The 17,470-nt window shown below is 41.0% G+C and overlaps 1 protein-coding gene across 3 annotated transcripts in view; it reads right to left on the reverse strand.

Annotated features, from left to right (window-relative positions):
- The window catches only part of Gm4724 (predicted gene 4724), a 286,090-nt gene extending 270,456 nt beyond the window's left edge, over window positions 1-15,634 (reverse strand). Inside the window, exons 1-4 of one of the 3 annotated variants that reach the window (XR_003949447.1) lie at window positions 15,095-15,634; window positions 7,095-7,221; window positions 6,828-6,888; window positions 1,015-2,860 (exon numbers count right to left, since the gene is read on the reverse strand). Coding sequence is in view for 2 of the 3 variants with exons in the window: in XM_017319408.2 (XP_017174897.1) it covers window positions 4,465-5,674; window positions 6,828-6,888; window positions 7,095-7,221; window positions 15,095-15,154 (1,458 nt within the window). In the remaining variant the exon portion in view is untranslated. Of the gene's footprint in view, window positions 1-1,014; window positions 2,861-2,913; window positions 5,675-6,827; window positions 6,889-7,094; window positions 7,222-15,094 lie in introns of those variants that run through there. The other 2 variants (XM_017319408.2, XM_030246015.1) reach the window with 2 other exon arrangements.
- Between the last annotated feature and the right edge of the window lie 1,836 nt (window positions 15,635-17,470).

The following is a 17,470-nucleotide window of genomic DNA, read 5'->3' on the forward strand; positions in this document are numbered from 1 at the left end:
TTTCATCTTTGTTGACTGCAACAAACTGCTTTCTCCTGGGCTGGTTCCACTCCCTGTTAGCAGCTTTCCTCAGCATATATCCCATGGCTCTGGCATCTTTAACATCTCTGAGTCTCCAAGGCAATTTCAATGTTACAGCTTCTTCTTTCAGTGTCTGGGATTCCACTTGATCTTTTGGACTCCTCCTAAGGGCTGGCATCACTTCTCCATCTCTGTCTCTGTAGCACTCTATGCTCAGGTTGATCCACTCCACTACAGCTGCTGTTCTTGATGATCATCCCATGGTACTGACATCTTCAATACACTGTGGTGTTCCACTCCAACTAGGCTTCACCAATAGCCTCTCATAGGCTATCTTCAGGGTGCCAAGCCTCAAATCCTTTGCATGACCCCTTCAGTCCTGGGCCATCAACTACAGCTGAGGCTTCACCTTCTCCAGTGTCCTTCCTTGGCCTCTCACAGTGCTAAGCCTCAGCTTCTCTCCATGATCCCTTCATTCCTTCACAAGCAGTACCACCTGAGTGACTCTTACACATTACCAAGTCCAGCCGCAGCATGAGGTACAATCTTGGGTATCTTAGGAACACAGCTTCTTTGTGCTCCCAGAAAACAATTTCCAGAAGATTTCACCTCAACGATGCTGGCCTCTTCTTAATCATCACTAATTCCTTAGCTCCAGCTAACCAGCATCAATTTTCCCAGTAGTTCCTTCCATTCTTAACTCTAGAGTCAGTGCCACATGGCTGAAGCTGCCGAGATCTGCTGCTTACAGGAACTAGAACATGATCCCCTTGTACTATTACATTATCACTAGCTTTATGTTTTCTAAATCCTTCACTGCCTAAGCTTGGCTATCCTGGGTCTTGCTTTGTAGATTGACCTTGAATGCAGAGATCAGCATGCTTGTCTCATGGGATTAAAGGTGTGTACCACCATACCTGGATCTAATTAAGCTGGGTAGAATCTTGCCCCAAGGTCCCACTCCCTTAATCTTTTATCTCCTAGAACACAGTATTTTGCTCCGTTTCACTTCCTGGCACCCCTTTAATACTCAAACCATATATTTCAAATTTTGCCTTTCTAAGCTTTCTATACTTGTTCAAAATTCTCTTTGTGAGACTTAACCAGAGAACAGAGTCTCTGCTGGGCTTTTTTGAAACTTCCTATGTCAATGCAATTAATGCAATTAATCCAAGTCGCTTCACCTTAGCCTCAGGCAGACATTTCAGACAAGGGTAAAAAGTAGCCACATTCTTCACCAAAATACCACAAAAACAGCCTTTATGTCACATTCTGAAATTCTTCTCCTTTGAAATCTGTTGGGACAGGTCAACACAGTTCAAATCACTCCCAGCAACAAAGTCTTCCATCTTCCTACTAGGATGACCCATTAAGCTCCATTTAAAGCATTCCACTGCTTCCCAAATCCAAAGTCCAAAATCCACATTCTTTCAAATAAAAGCATGGTCAGGCCTATCACAGCATTACCCCACTCCTGGTACCAACTTCTGTCTTAGTTAGGGTTTTACTGCTGTGAACAGATACCATGACCAAGGCAAGTCTTACAAAAAACATTTAATTGGGGCTTGCTTACAGGTTTAGAGGTTCAGTCCATTTTCAAGGTGGGAGCATGGCAGTATCCAGGCAGGCATGGCACAGGAGGAGCTGAGAGTTCTATGCCTTCATCCAAAGACTGCTAGTGGAAGACTGACATCCAGGCAACTAGGGTGAGGATCTTATACCCACACCCGCAGTGACACACCCATTCCAACCAGGTCACACCTATTGCACCAAGGTCACACCTTCAGATGGTGCCACTCCCTGGTCCAAGGATATACAAACCATCACAGTCCCATAGTCTTTACATATTAAAAGTTCAATCCTTTTAAAATATTCAATATCCTTTAAAATCCAAACTCTTTTACAATTAAAAGTCTCTTAACTGTGGAATCCACTAAAATATTTTCTTCCTTCAAAGGGAAAAATATGAGGGCACAGTCACAATCAAAAGAAAAATTAAATTCCAACTGTCCAACGTCTGGGATCCAACTCATGATCTTCTGGGCTCCTCCAAGGGCTTGGGTCACTTCTCTAGCCCTGTCCTTTGTAGCACACAGCTTGTCCTCTAGACTCCAGATGCCTATACTTTACTGCTGCTGCTGTTCTTGGTCATTCATGGTCCTGGCTTCTCCAAACACTGCATGACACCACAGTCCTGGGTCATCAATTGCATCTGAGGCTGCACCTTCACCAATGGCCTTCCATGGCCTCTCATAGTGCTGAGCCTCAGCTGCTCTGTCTGATCCCTTCATGCCAGCAAAACCAGTACCACCTGGGTAACTCTTACACGTTACCAAGTCCAGCCATAGCACAAGGTAAACCTTGGCTATCTCTGGAACACAGCCTCTGTGCTCTCGGCAAACACTTCCGAGAAGATGTCAGCCCAATGATGCTGGTCTCTTCTTAATTACTGCTAATTTCTCAGCTCCAGCTAACCAGCATCAATAGTCCCAATAATGCCAAGTTTTCACTCTAGTAGTTCTGGTATCTTGTTAATCACAGCTGATTCTTCAGCCCTAGCTAGTTAGAACCCAGAATCTTCACAATCCAAAATAGCAATGGCACTGAAAAGAGTCTTTAATTTTCCCTCTGAAATTTCACAAGCCAGGCCTCCATCTTCTGCACTGTTCTCAACATTATCTTCCAAGCTCCTACACAACATCCCACAGAGTTCTGAAAACTGAATGTGTCCTTTGGCCCAAAGTTCCAAAATCCTTCCACAGTCCTCCCAAAACATGGTCAGGTTGTCACAGGAATACCCACTCCTCATACCAATTTGTCTTAGTCAGGGTTTCTATTCCTTCACAAACATGATGAGCAAGAAGCAGAGGGGAGGAAAGGGTTTCTTCAGCTTACACTTTCCAAATTGCTGTTGATCACCAAAGGATGTCAGGACTGTAACTCAAGCAATACAGTAAGAAACACCCCTGTATCCTCTTGAATCCTTTGTATGATTATTTTCATGATGATGAAGAATTAGTAATGTTTAAAGGCTTCCCCATATTTAATGCATTCATAGGGTTTCTCTTTCATAATGATAAAGATTTGAGAATCTGAAAAGGTTTCACCATATTATATTCCTAAATTTCTTGGCAGTATGGATTGTTTCATTGTGAAGACTCTAGAAATATTCAAAAAGCTTCACCATATTAACTACTCTCACAGGATTTTGTCTACATTATGATTTCTTTTGTGTCATTGAATACGATTGACAAGTGAAGGCAATACCACATGGCTTGCAGACATAGGGTTTCTTACCTCTATGTCTTCTTTTATGTATTTGAAGATTTTAATGTACAAGGCTTTGTACCTTTAATAACTTTCATAGGGTTTCTCTCAAGTGTGTCTTCCTTTATTTACTTAGAGAATACTGTGACTTATAAAACATTTACCACATTGCTTATATTCATAGGGTTTCTATCCAGTGTGTATACTTTTGTGTTAGGAGATGACTCTTTATAACTGCTTTACCTAATTAGTGATATTCAGAGGATTTTTCTCCACTACATGTTCTTTATGGATTTGAAGATGATTGTGATGTAGAAGGGTTTCAGGACATTGCTGATATTCATAGGTTTTCTCTCCAGTACGTGTTTCCTTATATATTTTGAGGCCACTGTTTGTGAAAAAAGGTGTAAAAGCACATTGCTAACATTCAAAAATCTCTCTCCTATACGTGTTGTTTTATGATTTTGTTGATGACTGCTTTCTGAAAAAGTTTAACCACATTGGTTAAAGTCAAAGCATTTCTCTCAAGTATATATTCTTTTATGTATGTAAAGACTATTGGTTTTTGAAAAAGCTTTACCATGTTGGTTACATTTAAAAGGTTCCTCTCTGGTATGTGTTCATTTATATACATGGAGATCAATGCTTGCTGCAAAGACTTTATAACATTAGATGCCTTCGTAGACTTTCTCTTCTGTATGATCTTTTGTCTTTGGAGGTCACTCCTTCCTGCAAAGGCTTTACCACATTGGTTAAATACATAGGGTTTTTCAGCTGTATGTATTCGATGATATTCAAGACCACTGCTTCCTGCAAAGGGTTTATTACCTTGGTTTCATTCATGGGGTGTTTCTCCTGTATGTGTTCTTTTATGACATTGGAGACCACTGCTTCCTGCAAAGGCTTAACCACACTAGTTACATTCATAGGGTCTCTCTCCTGTACGTGTTCGCTTATATATCTGGAGAGTACTGCTTTCTGCAAAGCTTTACCACATTGTTTACATTCATAGGGTTTATCTCCTGTATGTCTTCGCTTATGTATTTGAAGGTCAACACTTCTTATAAAAACTTTACCACGTTGCTTACATTCACAGGGTTTCTCTCATGTATGTGTTCGCTTATGTATTAGAAGGTCACCACTTCTTTTAAAAGCTTTACCACATTGTTTACATTCTTATGGTTTCTCTCCTGTATGTGTTTGCTTATGTATTTGGAGAGTACTGCTATGTGCAAAGGCTTTACCACATTGTTTACATTCATAGGGTTTCTCTCCTGTATGTGTTCGCTTATGTATTTGGAGAGTATTGCTATGTGCAAAGGCTTTACCACATTGTTTACATTCATAGGGTTTCTCTCCTGTATGTGTTCGTTCATGTATTCGGAGAGCAATGCATTGTACAAAGGCTTTACCACATTGGTTACATTCAAAGGGTTTCTCTCCTGTATGTGTTCGCTCATGTACTTGGAGAGTACCACTTTGTGCAAAGGCTTTACCACATTGTTTACATTCATAGGGTTTCTCTCCTGTATGTGTTTGCTTATGGATTTGGAGTTCTCCCCTTTTTACAAAAGCTTTATCACACTGTTTACATTCATACGGTTTCTCTCCTGTATGTGTTCGCTTATGGATTTGGAGAGTACTGCTATGTGCAAAGGCTTTACCACATTGCTTACATTCATAGGGTTTCTCTCCAGTATGTGTTCGCTTATGGATTTGGAGAGTACCACTTTGTGCAAAGGCTTTACCACATTGCTTACATTCATAGGGTTTCTCTCCTGTATGTGTTCGCTTATGGATTTGGAGTTCTCCCCTTCTTACAAAAGCTTTATCACATTGTTTACATTCATAGGGTTTCTCTCCTGTATGTGTTTGCTTATGGGTTTGGAGAGTACTGCTTCGTGTAAAGGCTTTACCACATTGTTTACATTCATAGGGTTTCTCTCCTGTATGTGTTCGCTTATGGATTCCGAGATGACTGCTTTGTGTAAAGGCTTTACCACATTGCTTACATTCATAGGGTTTCTCTCCTGTATGTATTCGTTTATGTATTTGGAGTTTACTCATTTTTGCAAAGGCTTTAACACAGTGGTTACATTCATATGGTTTCTCTCCTGTATGTTTTCGCTTATGGATTTGGAGAGTACTGCTTTCTGCAAAGGCTTTACCATAGTGGTTACATTCATAGGGTTTTTCTCCTGTATGTGTTCGTTTAAGTCTTTGGAGGACACTCCTTGTTCCAAAGTCTTTACCACATTGGTTACACTCATAGTGTTTCTCTCCATTGTGTATTCTTACATGCCTTTGACTACGACTCTGATATGCAAAGGCTTTACCACATGGAATAAACTCAGAGTGTTGCTCTGCAGAAGAACGTCTTTCATGCCTGCAAATACAATTGGCACATGTGAAATTGTTCTCACATTGATTATACTGACGAGTCTTTATATCTGTATGAATTCTTTTAAAAATTGGCTTCATTGAAAAGAGCAATCTAATGTTAATGTAATATGCCTTTGTTTGCATTCAAAGGTGTTCTCCTCATTATGGATTGTTTTACATCTTTGAGGATACATGAAATGGGAACAGTAGTGATTATCTGGCTCACATTTATAGCATACTTTTTGTATAAAAGGTTATTCACATATTTGAAAAAAAAAGGAAGAACTCAAAGTCTTTGCACACTGATTGCATTCACAAATTTTGTTATCATGAGAGTAATACTACATTTGGAACGTGAACAAACGCAAACAGAATATAATTTCTACTACCCTAATTCTCATTATGATTTTCAGTAGTTTGAGTTGGTAAATGTCCCCAATAATGTTGGGAAACTAAGTACTTATAAACTTACAGCACATTTAGAATGTCACTCAAAGTATGTTATACTGCATATCCTCTTGTTGTTCTGAAAAATTGAAAGGTATGTGGCATCTTTCAATACCCCTATGCTCACAAGGGCTGTATCCATAGTAACGTATGACAACCATATTAAAAGAGAATAACAAGTGTAAAGGTTCCATATTACATTCACACACGTGACTTTTTTCCTCATAGAGATGTAGTATAGCGATTAAGGTTTTTCCACCAAACCATTTTTGAATCTTATGAACTGTCCATCTCACTAAATTTAGCAATGATATTACAAGTATATCATTGAGCTCAGATATACTATGGATTATTTGCTTATTACTAGGTTTTAGACATATACTTGTCACCTAATCACTGTGTGTTCCTTTTGCAATAGCTAAGCGATATGAGACTGAAGACACTCACACTTGTACAGCATGGCTCTACTAGGCTTGATTTAAACAGTAACATACCTGTTAAGCCATTATTTCTCTGTCTTTGAACTAATGGAAAGTCTTGCAAACAATAATTACATATCTGCCATAGACATATATGATTTTATGAAATTCAATAAACATCCATAACTGAAAGCAGTGCTTATTGTACCCTATTGGTTTTCTTTACTACTTGTAGCACACGTTAAACTTTCTTCATAGGCATTTTCTCATCAGCTTGCAGAGGAAAATTACCTTCCATGACTTCTAGAAGTTTGGAAATGGTCTTCAATTGTATGTTCTTCCCAACTGTAACCTAAACACAGTACCAGAGAAAGTATGTTACATTATTGGCAATTAGGCAACATTTAAGTTACTAACTCCATTGAACTTTAAAACCATGAGTTATTTATTCACCATATTCTTCCTCATTCTCAATTAAAATTACAAAACAAAAAACAATAACAAAGAAACAGTTGTGCATACATTTTATAAAGTAAAAAAAAAAAAATCCAATATTACCTATAGCTGTGAGATTCCTATAGGTCTCTACCATCACACCTTTGTAGAGACTCTTCTGAGAAGCATCCAGCAAAGCCCACTCTTCCTGAGTGAAGTTCACATGCACGTCATCATAGGTGACTAAATCCTGTAGGATTTGATAAGTGTGCACAAAGCAAAATATACAGACAACAGTATAAAGGTTTATTTCAAAATGAATATTCGCTGACTGCCAGGCCTACCCACATAGTACTTTTTATCCAGTCTTTCATAGTTGGACAACAAAAACTTAAGTAAATAAATGATCTCTGGGAACCTGATGCCTTAGTTTTAAGATGTTCTGTATGGAACCATGTAGAATGCTGGTAGACATTATTGTTATTGAGATCAAATATGCAAGAGTTCCCTTAAAACTGCAGTTTCCTCTCACCTATCCATGTCACAAAAGACCATTTCCATCTCCCCTTCCCTTCTTGTCACATGTTTCCTTCCCTTCTTAGCCCCCAAGTATGGACAGACACCCCCTTCTCAACCATAGCCAATTCTCCCAAAGACCAAGCAGTCTGTCTAAAGAACAAGCCCACTATCTGTTTTCCTAGACAGAACAGTCTCATAGTAGCCCACAGAACTGCCACACAATATCAGGGAAAGCTTCCTCTGCCAATTTCCATGTGACCAATTTTCAACATTTCTTCAATAACTAAGGCAACTACACCAAGGACAATGTGAACCTGACTAATATTACCTGTGCTAGTATGTGTATAGAAATAAAATAAAATCATATTTCCTGACTCCAATAAAAATAACTCAGTCACCCCTAAACTGTTATAAATCTGACCCAACAGTTACTACTCATCTGTCTTCCAAACAGAGAGGCCCCATGCTCCAGAGTTCTCTCTGTCATTGTAGATGATCAGAAAGTTGAGCTATTGCTCTATAGCTGTTCATGACCCTTTGTACTTTCAGGCTAAACCAGGCCCATGGGAGCCCATATACAAAACAATGCTGAATGATAACTTAATGTCTGCTTCCTGCCATATGCATTATTCTCCAATCTGTCCTATCCACCCACCAAGCACCAGCAACACCTGAGAAACTTCTGCATGTCAGAAGCTCCTTTTGTAACAAGAATTGAAGTTCTGTGAATCATGCCATTTTGATAACAGGGAATAGCAAGATAAAAGGAATCTAATCAAATATTTCTGAAGGATGATCGTTGACAGCTCTTTACTAGTACCTTCTAAACTATTTATAAAACTAGTCACACAAAACTGAATACAGAAGGGTCATGAATTCTAGAAATCAAACCATTACTTTTCCAATGTTGTCCTATGGCACACCAAAGGCAATGCCTGTATATGCACACTGCAGAGTGACATTTAAGTTCCATACCTTGCCACTCCCAGGGCTACCGAGCTACCCCCACCCCTGTAAATCCACACTCAGGAAGAGTCAAAGGACAAGGGCCTCTGTTATGATCACTACATGTACCAACAGAACCACACTCTGACCCACAGTCCATTTAGAACCAGCAGATCGGACTCAAATAGCTCTGCAGACTTGCTTCTCCTGTACCGTCAATGGAGATTACTATAATAACCAGGGGATGGCTTGTGGTCTTCCAGGCAGCTTATAACACATGCATCTGAGGAGAATCCTGTAGAGAATCTGCAAGCTACCTTCCCCTAGTGTTCCTGATTGTTAGTCCTGCCCATAGTCCCTCATTAGCATGGAAAAGTCAGCTGGGCCTCAGGGCAACAGCAGCTCCTTCCACTGTGGGATCACAGAGCAAAAGATTTAGACAGCTAAAACCTTCCAAACTAGGCTGTTACACCCTACATGCAGACATGGCCCTAGTCTGGAAAATTTACATTTATAAGAATGTTCTAGTCCTGGAGACCAAGTAATTTCCACTTAAAGGCCCAAGGTCCTTTCTTTATATATTCAATTATGCATGCAATACCCACTACAGCCACCTCTACTTCTTACTGGGGAAGTCCTGCAGCCAACCTGCAATCAAATTCATACATTGACAATAATTTAAAAGTGAATGTGACTATGACTTTTAAAACTAGAAGCAGTTATTGGGCGAGAAAAAGGAAGAAAAAGAAGAAATAAAATGTAAGGACATCACTGCTCCTAGGTATGGTGGAGGAGAAAGTATATTATACACAAAAGAGTGAACATAGCCTGACCCAATTATACCTGGGATAGTATAGAGTAGACATGACCTGGGACCTTGTGGAGAGAGGAAGGAGGGCAGAAGCAAGAGCCAGATCAAGATGATTAATGATAGATGAAAAGCCCAGTTCCTAAATGATTGGATTGCATAAGGAATGGCAGCTGGGATATTGGCAGTCCTATTGCTGGGGTAGATGTCGAGGTATGCCAGCAATATGGTGTCACAACGAGGGCCTGTGATCTCATTTGACATTGCCCTAATCTGAAAAATGCCCGAAGACGACCAGTATGGAATTTTACTGATTGTGCAAAATTGATTCCATGACTCCTCATGGTGAATGTCAACTACTGCCAAAGCAGAAAGGCCTCACCTACCTTATTCCTCCTCCTTTTCTGTGCTGCAAGTAGACCAGCTTCAAAGTTGGTCAGTGAACTCAACCTTATACCTGTCCCTCTTTATTTGTAACCCCCTAATTTGTAACCCTGTAACCCAGGGAGGTTAGACAACACTCATTCCCTGGTGTCTTTTGTCTCACTGATCAGTCAGAACCCAGCCTGAAAGCAGTTGTAGGACTGTTTTCTAAGCCCTGGGCAGCAGAGGCAGGATTAGGAGTTCAAAGCAAGTCTTAACTACATGGCATAAAGAAAGTAGGAGCTACAGGAGATGTTTCTCTAAACAGACAGATATGAAATCTCTTTAAAAACAGGAATGAAATTCTTAATTTTGGGGCAATATTGGAGAACAGAAACACTTAAGAGATCACCCATGGATAGTGAAAATGAAATTTAAAATCTAATACCAAAAATGAACTTTTTAAAGAGAAAAAAATAAATGAAAAAATATATTACTGTACTGATTTGAAAAAGATCATGCCCTTCCTGGTAGAAGGAATGGCAATAATAAGATAGTGTTTGACCTTGCCCCTATGATCTTTGTTAACTACTGAGATCTATAATGTGCCACACACAGCTACAGCTAATGGCACGTGTTTATATTTCTGAGATCACTTAAATATGTCACCAAGGTTTGCACATATCTCATAATACAGATCATAAAATGGGAATTCATCACTCACTGGCTCAAGCTAACCTGCCCAAAATAAACACCCACCAATCTAGTTTTACTAATAACCATTCTCTGTTGTAAACTTCTCTCTCAATTTATGATTTGATTTTTTGTGTGAACTTGTAGTGTACTCAGTAACATGTGATCAGGTATTCTGAAAGATTTATAAGTACAGAGGACAAGGAGATATGGAAAAGAGAAAGAAGTTTTTTTGCCCTTCCCCACTTAGGATCTTTTCGCTTTTCCTCTTAGATAGCTTTCATAGGTAACTTTTGACAACTTAGTAAAAACTCCATAACCACTTCTTTGAGTGTCTCATTTTCTTCCTGTGACTTCTGACCTGCAGGCTAAAAGTTAGAGACCAGCAGTTCCTTCTGATATAGATAAAAGGCCACATTGCTTAATCCTCAGCTGTTAGGCTACAGGTGTTAATCACCGAAGCCATGTCTTCTACCCTCAGAAAGAGCAAGGAAGGTTTTAGGTTCAGGTGCTCAAAGCAAGGCTTAACTACATGGCATAAGGAAAGCCTGAGCTACCGATGTTGCTGTAAACAGTAAGATATGTAATCTCTTTAAAAATAGGAATTAAATTATTGATTTCTGGGAAATATTGGAGAATAGGAAGAAGTAAGAGGTCAGAGCACCTATACATAAAGAAAATAAAAATTTAAAAAATAATACCAAATATTGGCTTTTTAAAAAGATAAATATAATTGAAAAATATGTCACTATACTGATTTGAAAAAGATCAGGCCTATCTTGGTAGAAGGAAAGGCATTTATGAGATAGTGTTTGACCTTGTCCCTAAGTGCTTTGTTAACTACTAAGATCTATAATCTAACACACACAGCTACAGCGAATGGCATGTGTTTTACATTTCTGAGCTCAATTAAATTTGTCAACAAGGATTGCACAAATCTACATAATTCAGATCCTAAAATGGGAATTCCTTACCCACTGGCTCAAGCTAACCTGATCAAATAAAACACCCTTCAATCTAGGTTTACTAAATTACATCCATACATGGATACAGTCTGTAAAATTACAAAATCATTCTCAGTCCTTGAATCAGGTCCTTCTCCATAACAGTGACCCCTGCAGCACACTCCCTTTTCCTTTGGTCTGTGACCTAGCTCTTGTCAGCACTCTTTTACCTACAGTGTACACAGTAAGCTGTTCCTCTGGTTCTCATCCTGCCAAGTATATTTCTCCACACAAGCCCCTGACACAAAGGTTTTGACAAGATGCAGTCTTATAATAAAGTTACTCAGAGGACACAGCTGGGACCAAAAGGAGAGAGTAGGTCCACAAAGGACCTCACAGATGTCCCCATCTGTCTGGCTGATGCTGACAAACCAGCCTCTGGGAAGAGATATTACACAATCATCCTTTGCTAAGATGCTTGCTCCTCCTCTTTGTGGGAGATGACATTGCACTTACCATGTCTGAAGTTCTAAGTTTGCCTGAGCTAACCTCACAGCAACCAGCAAAAATAAGAACCGGTTCCACAGAAACACTGAGATCAGCTGAGTTACACAGAGGAACATGCAGGCTTAGTACCTGGAAGAGTCACCTCCTCTTCTGACTGGCAGCTCCATGTGGAGGCTCTAATTCGCTATTGAGTCTTGAGTGAAGTGAACACCAGGCTTAGGGTTAGAGTATGCTGTAGAGATGCAGCCGAGTGGTTCCAGTCTGGGCCAATCCTTTTCCAGATCTGCAGATTTGCAGTTCAGTAGCACCAGTGTGTCTCCTCCAATACTCTGTTCTCTCGCAAGCCCTTGGGAGAGGCTAAGATTCCTGATCCTTGCTGCCTAAGTGCCTGCCTCTCCCCTTTCTGGGCAGTGCCCCTGGGTTCACTGCTTTGAAAGTTTGGAGTTTGCCTGAGCTCCAATTCCAGCGCTCAGGAGGCAATTCCCCTTCTTCCTCCTGGAATCAAGGTGGATAGCTTACATTTCCCCATCAATCAGCTGAAATTGGAGTTACCAAACTGTCCACAGGTGGTCAGTGCCCAAATATTAGTAACTGAAGAGAGATTTTAGGACATAAGATTTTGTGTTGTGGGTTCAGGCTGGGTCCAGGTAAACTGCAAGTACTTTCACCCAATGGCTATGAGCGAAGGCTCAGAGCAATTAGGACACATGTCAGACACTGTGGAGCACTCTTGTTAATCAGCACATTGTCCTCAGTGGGTTGTCAAAACAAACATAATAACAACAAACCCACACCTATATTGGGAAAATATAACACTGTACTGATATGAAAAAGATCAGACCTTTCTTAGTAGAAGGAATGATATTAATAAGATAGTGTTTGACCTTGCCCCATGTGCTTTGTTAATTACTGAGATCTATAATGTGACACACACAGCTACAGCTAATGGCATGTGTTTTCCATTTTTGATACATTCTATCTATATAGTACAGATCCTAAAACAGAAATTCATTATCACTGGCTCAAGCTAACCTGCACAAACTAAGCACCCACCAATCTAGTTTTATTTAATCACATGCATTATTTAATACATTTCACGAAATTACAAAAGTATTCATCCTGTCTGACTCTCATCCTTCACTAGAATGGTGACACCTGGAGCAGATTCCCTTAAGCTTTCGTCTATAATCTAGCTATCTCCTGCCCTACTTCACCTGACAGAGATAACAGTAAACCATTGCTCCTGTTCTCTACTGAAGGTAGAAGAAATGAACAGTTCATTATATGACTCAAATGAGCTATTATAAAACACTATTTTGCTACATTCTTTAACTCAAGAATTTAGGAATTTATATCAAGAGGAAAGCAAGGTCATTGCTCTGGGGAGCAGCAGACCAGGATCAAGGCTACCTGAGTCAACATAGCTTGTCTTAGAAACATCTCTATGAGGGGAAGACGAGACAGCTCTCCCAGAATTAACATGTCATCCCAGAAAGAAATCACTTCATATACAACTAAAATATTAATTGGGAAAAATTTCTTAATGACAGCATGGATTCAGCTGCGGCTAATGCTCAAACACCAGGCAGCCAAAGACAGGTTTTGAATTCCACATATGCTCTCATCCATAAGTTTCTTTCCTGTTCAGTCCCCAGGTTATTTTGAACAATTTAAATATGGACTAGAGATTACAAATCCTACTTGAGACAGCTAGGAGATTTGCACAACAAAGATACCCAGAATCATTTATTAAGTGCCTCAGAGCCCTGAAATAGCAAGCCATTTTCCAGTGATGGGTTTCTGAGTTGGAGTTCCCAGGAGATAAGAAAAATAGCAAAAGTAGAAGGTAGAATTTACAACAGCTGCAGTGGGAAGAGCTTACACAAGCTATGTCTTATGCCAAGTAAACTTTTTAAGAGTAGCATCTTGTATCCTACTTACAGGGATAAGTGGAAAGAAATGGAGACCTCTATGAAGTCTGCAGAAACTAGCATACACTGGGAAAAACTCAGTAGAAGTCTAATAAAACAACCCTGCACAAGGGAACTGCCAAGTATCTGAAGAAAAACATTACTGACCAAGCCCCCAGTGGACTTGGGGACCCTACTCAGTGAAGGGAGGGACAGAATTATGGCATAGCACAGCAGAGACGGAGGTGGAGTTGACTGGCACAGCAGAAGCAGGTTTGCAACTTCCCCTCCTTGCCTGCATTTTTTTGTATTTGCTGGAACCCTCGCACCAAGGCTGGCCAGAAATTTCCGCGGAAAACCTTTGGTACCCAGGCCCATACGATACTAGGGCTACTGAGCTTCCCACACCCCTATTAATCCACACTCAGGAAGAGTCAAAGGACAAGGGCCTCTGCTATGATCACCACATGGACCAACAGAACCACGGTCCTTGGTACCAGCAGATCTGACTCTAATAGCTCTGCAAACTTGCTCCTTCTGGCCTGGCAAAGGAGACACTTTACAATCACCATGACATGGCTTTTGGCCTTCTTCACAGTTTGCAACAGATGGCTCTGAAGAGACTCCCATAAAGAACCGCATAGTACCTTCCACTAGGGTTCCTGATAGAGAGGCATGTACAGAGTCACTCATTAGCCTGGAAAACACAGCTGGGACTCAGACAACAGCAGCTCCTCCACTGTAAGATCACAGAGCAAATAATTCAGACAGCTGAAGCTTTCCTGGCTCAGCAAATCTGCCACAGTTGCAGACAGAGCCCTAGTCTGGGAAATTTAAATTCGATAGACTATTCCAGTCTCCCAGAGCACTTATTTTCCTTTTTAAAGTCACAGAGCCTTTCTTTGCAATTAAAGAACATTATTAAATTATACAGGCAATGTCCAGTGCAGCCATCTCTGCTTCATACTTGGGAAGATCTGCGGCCAAACTGCAATCAAATTCACACAGTAACAAAAATTAAAAAGAAAACCTCCCGCCAGAAGGCCATCCTGTACTCCAGCCCCGGACCTGACCAAGGACTCTCGCTCGCGTGGGAATCATTCAGCGACCCCTCTCCCCGACTTCTCCTCCTTTTGGCCCCGAAGCCTAGTTCCACCCCGGGGACCCCATTCTGTCTTAAGCTCTTCCGTGGTATCCCGCGTGGGATGCTGGAGGCTGGGAACCTGGTGCCTAGAGCTGCCCTTGTCCTCCACCCACCGAGTTGGGTCCGTGCCTTCCCAAGGCCAGACAGCCAACCGGGGCCATGTGGAAAGCGTCCTGCAGTCCTCCTGCTCCTGCCTGCCCAGAGCACTGGAACTCTGGCTGGAAGTGAGCTCTCCCACTCCCCTTTTTTCCCCACACCGACGGCACCGCAGGAGATTACCTGGCACTTACCATGTTTGGAGTTCTGAGCTTGACTAACCTCCTCTCACAACACCCAGTAGAGTCACGCATAACACATCACACAGAAACTCTCATGACTGCTGAGTTACAGAAAGGAGCTTGCAAGCTTGACCCGGAAGAACCGCCTCCTCTTCTGACTGGCAGGTCCATGTGGAGGTTCTGATTGGCTATTGAGTCTTGAGTGACATGAGCACCACCCTTAGGGTTAGAGTGTGTTAAAGAGACACAGCATAGAGGTTCCAGCTTTGGCCAAAAGTTTTCCAGATCTGTAGATTTGAAGTTCATTAGCACAAGAACCTCTCGTCCAATTGCTTACCGGTCTGTCCTCCCATCAAGCCCCTGGGAGAACGTAAGACTTCACATCCCTGCTATTCAACTGCCTGCTTCTACCCCCATGTGGGCAGTAACACTATGCTCACTGCTTTGCAAATTTGGAGCTTGCTTGAGCTCCAATCACAGCACTCAGAAGGTATTTCCACTTCTTCCTCCTGGATTCAAGTTGGATGGCTCTCACAGTCAATAAATCAGATTAGCTTCAAAAGATTTTGCAATGCATTTCTTCAAGTGTGGGAGCATTGAGATTTTACTCAGGGAATCTAGACACATTTACACATTGGTTTGCCAACTCCTATGAATATCAAGTTAAATCCTTTTCTGAAGATGGTCAAATATAAAAACTGAGATATTGAAGGGCATTCTTACCTCATAGTCATCCACAATCATCCATAAATTATAAAAATGTAGGATATAAATGCATCTAGAAAGTACATCTTGTAGTACAGGTCTTAGCTGTAAATCAAGGGACAGCTGAGAACTCATAATTTGAACTCCACGAAAGTGGGAGCTTGCAATATGGGCGTGGTCAGAAGATGTTAAAGCCTGAAAATGCACCCAAGTGTCACACCTCTTCCAAAAAGGCAGACCTGTGTTCCTTCCCAAACTGTTCCACAAACTAGGAAACATGTATTCAAACTTATGAGTCTACGGGAGCCATATTAATTTAACTACCATCTGTCTCCTCAAACGTGAAAACACCTGTTTATCTAACATGACTCTACCATATCCTAAAGAGAGACTATTATGCTTTCAACATACAATGTCACAAAAGAAGCCTTACCAGAAAGAATCAGAGCATATAAACAATAAACAGAACAAACAAGACCAAAATTCAACAGGGAATCCATCAAAACTTACAGTTTCTTGTTCAGCAACTTGAGATTATGATGAAATTGCCTTAGCCACAAGGTCTTAGGAATTCCCACTCTTCTAGCTCTGTCACCTGAAGCACACACAGCTTTGTTTCCTCAAAGTCACTATCTTCTTTCAGCTTTCCTCAAAGCTGGTGTTTGTATCTCAAATCTATAATGTATAGCACTCTCTCTTATTTTATTGAAAGTAGGTTAGTGGGCTACGGGGATCATTCAGTTGTTGTTAAGAGCACTGCTCAAACCCATTTCACTTCCTAGCACTCAAATGGGAGTTCACTCATCTGTAGCTACACTTCTATGAAAATACTTGAGTATAAGCTGGTACGTGGCAATGACTTGGATGGTTACATAAGTGGTACATTTGCTCTAAATCCTGACATCTAGATTTAAGATTAATGATATCAAAGTGTACCTCTGTTGCCAAGGACCAAGCCTGGGCTTGGAGAGTGGTAGAGAGAGAAGGGGTATCTGGGAGCATGAAAACAAAGGACTGGTAGTCAAGTCCTGTGACCAAGCTGTCAGTCTATGCTCTGCAGGAGACAGCTTCCCATCCTCCTTTCGCTGTATTCTGTTTTCTTTCTGATCTGCTTGCTCTGCAGGTCTCCAGACAGCTCTCTGTCTATGTTCTGCTGGAGACTCTTCACCAAGCAGCTATCTCCTGCTATTCTAAAAAATTCACTCAATAGTTCATCTCCTGCATACCATAACCAGAATCTATTATTATATCTCTCAACCCAGCCATTTACTCCAGGTTTCCTTTTGATGGTCTTAAAATAGCATCCTGTGTCCACAGGAACTTAATTCTTATGAGATAGCAAGCACACATTTTCTTTTAAACTTACAAAAGCAGATATCTGCCTGCCTCTGTGAAGCATAAAGGCTAAGCTCAAACTGGCTGGGTGCGACCCAGGCCTGAAATTACCATTTCTACCACACATGAGACTAAATTTGCTCTTTCCCAGGCTGATCCTGAAATCAGTAATCTGTCAGCCTTTCTGACCCGTCTAGCAGGTCCAGGTATTCGAGGGTCTCGAGGGGACCTCCTCCTAAGAACCAAATGGGGGGTAGAGAGGGACGAGGGCCTTGTGCGAATAACTACACGGAAACCGTTCTGGAATGCATCAAAGCCCCCAAATGTATTAGCCAGGCCCGAGGTTTA

The sequence above is a fragment of the Mus musculus genome, chromosome 2 (assembly GCF_000001635.26).
Source record: "Mus musculus strain C57BL/6J chromosome 2, GRCm38.p6 C57BL/6J".
Lineage (NCBI taxonomy): Eukaryota > Metazoa > Chordata > Mammalia > Rodentia > Muridae > Mus > Mus musculus.